Genomic DNA, 9411 nt, shown 5'->3' with positions numbered 1-9411 from the left:
GGCACAGGCTGTGGCTAAAGCAATCAAGTTAGAGAAGCACGCCACCTATTTGCACAATTAGCTTAGCGTAATCGCTGTTCAAATTCAATGCAATTCAATTATTCACGTTGCTTAGTTGTCCTGTACATCAGAGAATGGTAAGAGGGTGGATACTCTAATTTTCACAGAGTCCACTAACCCCATCAGACTTTCTTCTCCATTAGTCTCAATGGAGGATGGTTACAAAAGTTAGCAAAATAGCTACTGGATGGATGGTGTAACCATAGACATCATCTAGTGTATAACCCACTTAGAAATCTGTAAACTTGAAGTCGACCACAAATAAGCTAGCAGTATTTAACCAAAAATTGGCATGCTCTTTAATATGCATATACAGGGGCCGAATGTTTTTTTCACTGTAATCCTTGTGAGTGGACTTCAAGACAAGAGGGGCAACCAAGATGACATGAACTGCAGGGCCATCCCTAACAGAGGCCAAGTTCCGATTCCTATCAAAAATGACTAATATTATTTCCTTATAAATATATAGCATCCTACATTATATAAAATATCTACAAGACTAGATTAGCTTTTTACAAATTCGACAAATACTGAAGAATTCTACTTCTAGGGAGGGTAGGCCCTACTTAATGTATAAAACATTCAGTTGAGAAACAAAGTACATGTTTATCTGCAACATGGAGAAGCTATCATAGGGGGGGGGGGGGTGAAATGTTACAAACACATGACGCGATGGAGATGAGCTGTAAACACGCCATTCAAAGCTGTGTGCTTAAAAGTGTCGAAGTACTGTAGGGAAAAAGAGCAAATACAGCTCCAGCTATGTCTACAGTGAAGAGAGAAAGAAAGCGCAAAGGCAGACCAAATGTCCTGCCTCCCTAACTATAGCGCAGAGAAGTGACAGAACATGCACAAACTGAACTGAGGTTGGACCTCACCCACACCAACAGAAGCCTGACCACACAGTGAAATGTGCAGAGTTCATTCAACACTTAAAGAGTTGAAAGCAACACTCACAGTGTTGCTCCAACTCTATGTGTGTTGGGTTAACACTCAGTGGTGGACGAAGTACCCCAGTTATGTACTTGAGTAAAAGTACAGTTACCTTGCATTGAAAACTACTCAAGTAAAAGTGAAAGTATTCACCTCACTTTTTTACTTGAGTAGAAGTACAAAAGTATCTGCCGTCAAAAATACTTAAGTACTAAAAGTAAAAAGTAAAAACTTAAAAATGAAGCTTTTGGTGCAATTTTAATATTTGAGTGTTGTAGGCCTAGTTTGGTCATATCTAATTAAATATTCTCTGATTTGCATAGACTATACCAACATGGTAGAACTAGGCCATAACAGGCCTCAGAAACACTGGAGTAAGTCCATGGATGTTATAGCATCAGAAGTTCATTTTCACCTCTCTAAACATTTAATACTGACCCTAACATGCCCAAAAGAACACATGAAAGGGCCATTAATATTGAATGATTAGCTGAAATTGATTATATGCCTATTTGAACAACTACTACAATACCCCCCAGCCATAGGCCTACTTATTTGTGACAGCAAGGGGTTAGAGTAGTAGCCAATAAAATACTTTATGTTTATTTTTTGTTATAATTATGGTTTTGGTAGACCTCTTCTTCTTCTTCTTCTTCTTATTATTATTATTAGTAGTAGTAGTATTATGTAGTGTTTGGTTATGTTAAGGTTGGCTTAGGCCTATGTATGGACAAACAGACTTCTTGCGATTCTAAGCTACCTTTAAAGATAGGAACAGCTTCATATACTTGTAATGGTCTCTATTTGCTAGATGCCAATGATTTGCAATAGCCTACTTCATACAACTTAATTGGAACACTTATCTGTCTGATCATGAAAAAGCCTTTTGTGCATGTGCACATCACTGGGCAACTATTTAGCCAAAGTCCACTTTTTTTCTCCTTTTTTAAAACTTTGTTAGGCTGTTGTTTTTTACAACACCACTTTGGTGGTATTGCCAGTGCTTTGCATATCCACTTACTGACCTGACTTAAGGGAAAGGATACATATTGCAAGGATACATGTTGCATGCAGCCTCACTTTGCAACATATGGTGGGCATGGCAATCCTCATGTAAAGATACAAACCCTATACACAAGCCTCTTTTCCATAAAGTTGAAGCAAATCATTTTTTTGGTGACAGGGGAGTCTATTAGACAAGTCATTGATATCCCCAACTACTTCGGAAAATACTGCAATGTATTGAGGGGGGGAAATGCTATCACGGAGCTGTGCGCCTGGATGGTTTGGAATAAGCAGCATGTTTAGGCGTAGCCTAGGCCTACTTGACTCAAGAAACCAACACGCTACAAAAGCGGCAATTATGTGACTCAATAATTGTAAGCCATAACACAGACATAGCGCAGTAAGTCAAATAAGCAGTAGGGCCTACATTAAGTATCAATTCGCTGATTATTCAGTTCAAACGCGAAGCCTAGCCTATCTGACAAATTTCGTCTTGTCAGGCGAGTGCAGCATGCGAGCTAAACCTCTCCCCCCTCACACAACGAATACGACGTGCAGATTAATACACTTTATTATATGGTTGTGACGTCATCTGTCGAATGCTCCATTCATTTCAACGGGGCTCCCCAACGTTCGGACGTCTGTTATTTTTCGATAACGGACGGGTTGGTCTATAACAGACCGCTGTCAATGGCAACAAGACTTTTCACTGCTAAAGCGACTTTTCAACAAGACTCTAATCAGCTGCTGTGATAGACAGCACCCGTTGTCCTGGCTACCGCTGTCAATGGCAACAAGACGTTCACTGCTAAAGCCACTGGCTTGTATACAAGTCAGTGGCTAAAGCGAATGTTTCATATCACTCCGCAGGGGGTCCGGTCTTTTGTCACTCTAATCAGCTGCTGTGATAGACAACACCTGTTGTCCTGGCTAGCCTACCTGTTGCCTAGCGGTGTTCCACAACGGTAGGCCTACTGTTTTGTTTTGCGCAGCAACAATCTTAACATTAAATAGGTCTAAAGAAATGTCCCCGCATGTGTGAATCATTTAAGTATAGGCTATCCATATAATAAGCGGGTTAACTTTCGGCGAGTCGGTCGCTTTGTGGAATAGCAGCACTTCAGAGAGAACAAGAACCCTCCGCTCCGCGTCGGGGTCTAAAGATTCTCTCTGTCGTGCTGCTATTCCACGGTAGCGACCTTCTCGCCGAACGTTAACCCTTACATAACAACGTTATTGTCGCCTGCTTTATTGTTTTGCTGTGCTTTCCGCATGTTACTGGAAAGTACCGTTTCTTCTTATTTCAATTCGTCTCGCAAGTCGCAACAGTGGACACATCAGTGGTATTGCTCTGCTCGCTTTCCTTCTAAAACTAATTCTGTACAGTAGAGCTTAATGTCACGTGACACATTACAACCAATCACAATGGCGAATCTCTGAGTCTGCCAATCGGATTCAGTTTCACTTTCTTCACACAAGCGTTAAATCTCAGATTTCATTAAAACTGAATAAATTCACCTGCCGTGTATCGCCTTAAATTGAAAAAAAAAAAAGGAACGAGTAAGGAACGAGTGTTTCTGTAAATGTAACGAAGTGAAAGTACTAAATTTCGCTTTGAAATGTAGTGAAGTAAAAGTATAAAGTCTTGTCAAATAAAAATACTTGAGTAAAGTATGAAAGTATGAAAATGTTACTTAAGTACAGTAACGAATTACATTTACTTCGTTACTGTCCACCACTGTTAACACTGCAACATTGACTGTGCATCGTGAGTCATGAGAAGTCTTACCTACTGTAAACAGCCCTGCACAAGGGAACATCCCTACATCCTATGGGCAGGAAAAACCTGCAAGCACCTGATATATTAACACTAATTTCTAATTAACCTTTTACAGAAGAGGTTCCTATGTTGACAGAGCTCCCAGTCCCTTCATTTGCCTGCCAAACAGAGGCAGGCATCAGGCTGACAAACTAGGAGTCCCTCTGCCACACATTCAGTCTAGCACACTGGACCAAAGGATCCCCATGAACACAACTCTTCAGGTGGAAAAGACTATTAATAAAATGTCCTGTGTTATCAGCCCAAGAAGAGGCAACCCATATCAGGATTTCCACATCTCGTCTGTCCACCAGCCTAAACATAGGGCACAGAGGTACCTATAGCTGAGAAGTTACCTCCCTCCTCGTATTTCATGCAGAATCTAAATCTGTAGCATTTCAGTAAGCCATAAATATGTAAGGTCCTCTTGGACTTAAAAAAAAAAAAATCTCCCTCCTTCACATGAGATGCACCGTGAGAGTCCTGGGTCCAGCCCACATCAGTAAGCCCCTCCCATACATGCTTATATCACACGTATGCCATGTGACCTAGGAGGAAATAACCGTCACGGAAAATATAAGGACGATTTAAAATGAGAGATAAATCATCTCTGTCATGAAGCATATTTTTAAACACCGCTGAAGCAGGCTTATGTTACTTGCTAAATGGAGAACGCACAGTCATACAAATTTTCAGGAATTTAACAGGAGAGAAAAAAAAGCAAAAACACTGACTGGAAGCACAAAGAATCCACTGACTGCTCAGCCGAAGATGCACAACATCTGCCTAATAAGACATTACTTAACACGGACCACTGTAAACCGTGGCTAATCCTTTGTGTAGTATTATGACAAAGTATGACTGCAGTCCTTCATTCATAGTCATTGTGTTTGTTGCACATAAGACTCTATAACGCTCTGGCACACTGAAATGTCACAAAATGTCCACAAGCCTTTTTTCCGACTAGAAATTGAGAGATTTGGATTTAGGCATCTGTGTGCTGGAGTTGTCCCTGAGAGGGAGGTGTGGGGAGGACTGAACCGAGGGCATGCCTCCTCTCTTGTGGGTCCGTGGAGGCGGCACGAAGGGTGAGGTGTCCGTGCGGTGGTTCTCATATTGGGACGTGCTGGAGGGGCTACGCACAGGCGGGGAGGGGGGCGGCTGGGCTTTGGGGAGCTCGCTGTCCGACCCCTTGCTGTCCGAAGGGTCTTTGATGACATCACTGTCCGGCGGCTCGTACGGAGGGGGGGCCTGGCTGTGCACAAGCACTGGGTCCGGGGAGGGTAAGGGAGAGGGGCCGCCGTCTTTACCCAGAATCCTTTGCTGGGCATGCTTCTCGTCCGGTGAGGTGTCGTGAGTCACCCCCGAGTCCTGCTGGGACGACTGATGAGGGGTGCCGTCCTCAGGTCCAGCATTGGCTGGGTTGCGTTTGGCCGGCACTACCGGAGTCAACACCAGGGGGAGCTCTAGGCCAAGAGGCTTACGTGGAAGCTCATCTGGTTTGGCTGAAACAGAGAGGAACACATTTACAGGACGTGTGTTGACAAATGTTTAATTCAGTGGTTCCCAAACTGGTAGTCGGGACCCCGAAGGGGATCGCGGATGTACTGCAGGGGGTCATGGACAGAAGGGATGTTTGCATAAAACATTACACTATTTACTTCAATGGGTAATACATGTATTTTACATTTGGGTGATTCCCATTAAAAGTAAGCAAAATATGTTTTTGCATTTGGAAAATGGGAGGTGTGTGTGTGTGTGTGTGTGTGTGTGTGTGTGTGTGTGTGTGGGGGGGTCGCAAAAATATTCTTAGGTCCAAAGGGGGTCCCAGCAGGAATGGAGTATACCCACTTCTAAATTTCAGAGATTTCAGTATACACACTTAAAATTGATTGATCCATTGTTTTGAATAGCACAATTATATACAGTATACCCACTTCAGAAAATGCTCGAATATACAGTATACCTACCATAAAAAAGTAGACTACACCACTGGAGCCACTGGTTTAATTATAGATGTACCTGTATGTGTGTTGGGTATCAGTGAGCATACAGTGCAGCACCAATACTGTATTGGACTGCACTGTGCCGAATTTGCATTGGAAAACAGCATTTGCTTCCAGTTGTGTATGTCAATGTGTGAAATGCTTTTTAATTTCTTTTTTATTTTAAAAAACATAGTTTAGGAGGAAGCCCACGGAGTGATGGACAGCTGTAATTACCTGCTTCTACCTTCGCAGAGATGTAATCCCTCCTGCTTCTTTCACATGCCATGCGTAAAGGCATCTTGAATGATCTCAACACCTCCCCCTACTCCTCCACTTCACTAAACCAGAGATTCTTTAAGTATATAGAGATATGTCAATGTAATAGGTTGCTATGGGCACCTAACGTGACCAGGTTCCGGTCTGCCTAAAGGGGCGTGTCATAATACTCCTAGCATTGAATAGAAGAGTCCTTAGGTCTGCCTAGGTCTGCCTAAAGGGGGATTTCCCCCCTCTCCCCCCTGCAATAATAGAACCCGGAAACAATGGGCCAATGGAACCTCTCTCTCTCTACTCTCTCTGACTAAACCATCCAGCTACAATGCCCTATACACACATAGGAGGAGTGCGAGTGGACGTCATCCCGAGTGATTTCCGCTGAAAGCCTCCCGGGATCGAGACCAGTTGCCACATGCCAAATACTGAACTACGACAAGCTGTCAAGAACAAAGTAGTGAAACAGCAGCAAATGTGTTTGCATGTTGTGTGTCTGTCTTTCTGTGTATGTTTGTGATGTATGACCATTGGCCTTTAATACAAGCTGATTCAGGATAAGTTAAGGTTAAGTTAACCCCTTAAGACACGGCATTATAAATGAGCTGTTACCAGAATGCCAATGACCAAGTCGTAATGTATTACTAAAAGCCCCGTCCACTGTCATAGTAGTGTAGTACTATAGTAGTTAGCTTTCAATGTCTATTACAGCGTGCCACAGGAGGTACGGCGTGCATTAAGGGGCTACGAGAAATCATCTAATAGAATAGCCTGGAGTCCTCGTTTTCTTAAATATAGCGCTTGTATTAGATGATTTACCTGTTACCTTAACTTATCCTGAACCAGCTTTGTAGTATAGGCCCCATGTGTGTACGGTATGTGTGTGTATTGGTATGTGCATAGTACAGTGAATTTCCCCCTGGGGATCAATAAAGTTACTCTACTCTACTCTACACTTGTGTGACACACACACACACACACACCTGGAGGGGGCAGGTCCAGCTTCATCTTGCGCAGCTCTGCCATGGAGACCTGCAGCTGCTCGATCACCATGTTGTCATTGATGAGGAAGGTGGAGGAGATGGTCTCCTGCAGGAACTCTCTCAGATCCTCCAGCGGCATCTTCAACAGACGCTCTGGAAGCAACACAGCAATAGTATAATTCATTATGCGGTGTGTGTGTGTGTGTGTGTGTGTGTGTGTGTGTGTGTGTGTGTGTGTGTGTGTGTGTGTGTGTGTGTGTGTGTGTGTGTGTGTGTGTGTGTGTGTGTGTGGCACATATGGGGTACAAATGTCCCCCACAAAACTGTGACTTCTGGGGAGGGCATTGAGATCTCAACTAATGTAGGTACATTATATTGTGCTTTTCTTGGTTATGCTGTTGCAGCTACAGTAATAACAACTGTAAAAGTGCACAAATGTTTCTTTACTGACAGACAAGGGTTAAGGATGGCTGTGGTCTGAGCACAATAGCATTTCTTCAGTTGTCTTAGAATGAGAGCCTAATGAGCATGCCCCACAAGGCTAGCAATGAAAGGTTGGAGAGACGTCGTCTTTAGTTCAGAAGGTTGCAGGGTCACTAGCGCCTTAATTCATGGCTGAAGAGCCCTTGAGCAAGCCGCCAAACCCCCACATTGCTCCAGAGACTAGAACTAATGCCCTGTAATAACGGTAAGTCGGCTTGGGACAAAAGCATCACCTAAGTGTAGTGTAATGTAAAAATAAAGGTTGTGTGTTTGCTTGTATGTGTTTCTCACTTTTATGTAGGCGCAGGATGGAGTAAGCCATGGCTGTCAGCACCCTCTCTCCCTCCAGGATGAAGATGTCCCACAGACGTAGTGTTAACGTGAATGGTGTCTGCAACCAATTGGAAGAGAGTACACATCATGTTTCTGACAACATTCCTGAAGTGAACATCCAACATACCGGTAGAGATGACAAGTGCACTCTTAAATTTAAAACTGAGTGATACAAAAGGGTACACTTAGGGCAGTATAAAGACTTTGAAGTCCAGATCAGACCTTAAATTTGCCTCAGAAGAATCTGTAATGACCAAAAACGAAACAAAACAAAATGAAGACATGCCTTTTTTGAAAGCAGAACCTTCACGTAAACGCAAAATTAAATCTTTTGTAAATTCAATTTGAGATCTAGAGGGTCAATGTGCTCTACTGGAAACCGATGTCTCTCCAGGGCAACATTCAACATTGCCAAGACTGAGTTTGATCCTAAAGCCCAACCCTTTTTCCCCTCGCACCCCCACCTCCACCCCCCGCTCTGGAATCTGCTCTCCAAATGCTACATCTCTCCATGAGATTCCTGGCAGTACAGTCCAGACATAGAGCTGCGTGACTAGGCATACTGCTATGACCATAATGTGTCCTCCCCACTGAGGGCTCTGATACAGACCTCAGCCAGTACTCTACAACACCTCTGGTAGGCCCAGACAACAACTAGAATTGTAATTTTGGCTTTGTTTTGCCGTTCCTGTTGCATTACACTGTATCTACACTGTGAGTACTGTTGTATATGTATTATCCGGCATCTACAACAGATTTTAGGATAAGGTTAGGGTTTTGGAGTACATAATATTATATGGTTTTACATTTAAACACACTGTAAAAGTAACCATAAATGCCTGCTTCTGATCCATGATGTGGACCACAGACTTGAAATAGGCTGAGCTGTTGGGATAAATCCGCAGACTGAGAGACATTAAGATCTCCAACAACCCAGACAGGGAACATAACATGCTGGCTGCTCCCTCTGTTGGGTCACGGTGACATAGCTCAGAGACAAAGCTCCATATGACTGGGCACATTGCTGAATGGCAGAGATGAATCTCACTAGCAGGCCAGACAGGGCTCCATGACTGGGCACATTGCTGAATAACACTGGGAGGCCAGACATGGAGCTGCATGACAGGGCTCATTGCTGAATAGAGTGGCAGAGAGAGGAAGAGAAGTCTGCCAGGCAGGCAGGCCAGAGACGGAGCTCCGCGACTGGGCCTACTGGATTTGCAGTCTCATAGTGCTGACAGGAGCTCGTCTGTCAGGCCCACCACTGAAGCCACAGGATTGTGACCAAGTGTGCAGAGTAAACACACACAAGGAGGGAAAAAGGGGGTAACGAGCAAAAAGTATGACGGAGGGAGAACAACTGAAGAGGATGAACCAGCGAAGAGGGAGACTTTTCTCCCCATTGACTCTCAGTTTATTTATTTACTTTTAATTGTGTAGCTTCTTGAGGAGGAAGGACTCAACTACATTTTAACAACAGTGCTATAAGAATAATAACTGATACTATTTTTCACAAGCTAAAACCTGGAAAAGGGTC

General features: G+C 43.5%; 1 protein-coding gene across 7 annotated transcripts in view; it reads right to left on the bottom strand.

Moving 5' to 3' along the window:
* Nucleotides 1-1670: 1670 nt before the first annotated feature.
* Nucleotides 1671-9411, bottom strand: part of LOC134438263 (USP6 N-terminal-like protein) — a 31275-nt gene continuing 23534 nt past the window's right edge. For all 7 annotated transcript variants that reach the window (XM_063187779.1, XM_063187776.1, XM_063187781.1 and 4 more), the window contains 3 exons: nt 7833-7932; nt 7059-7211; nt 1671-5322 (listed from right to left, as the gene is read on the bottom strand). In XM_063187779.1, the coding sequence (XP_063043849.1) occupies nt 4781-5322; nt 7059-7211; nt 7833-7932 (795 nt within the window). In that variant the 3' untranslated portion in view covers nt 1671-4780. The remainder of the gene's footprint in view (nt 5323-7058; nt 7212-7832; nt 7933-9411) is intronic.

Source organism: Engraulis encrasicolus, chromosome 22 (assembly GCF_034702125.1).
Source record: "Engraulis encrasicolus isolate BLACKSEA-1 chromosome 22, IST_EnEncr_1.0, whole genome shotgun sequence".
NCBI lineage: Eukaryota > Metazoa > Chordata > Actinopteri > Clupeiformes > Engraulidae > Engraulis > Engraulis encrasicolus.
Note: the sequence above shows the minus strand (reverse complement) of the source record. Positions and strands in the feature narration are given on the sequence as shown.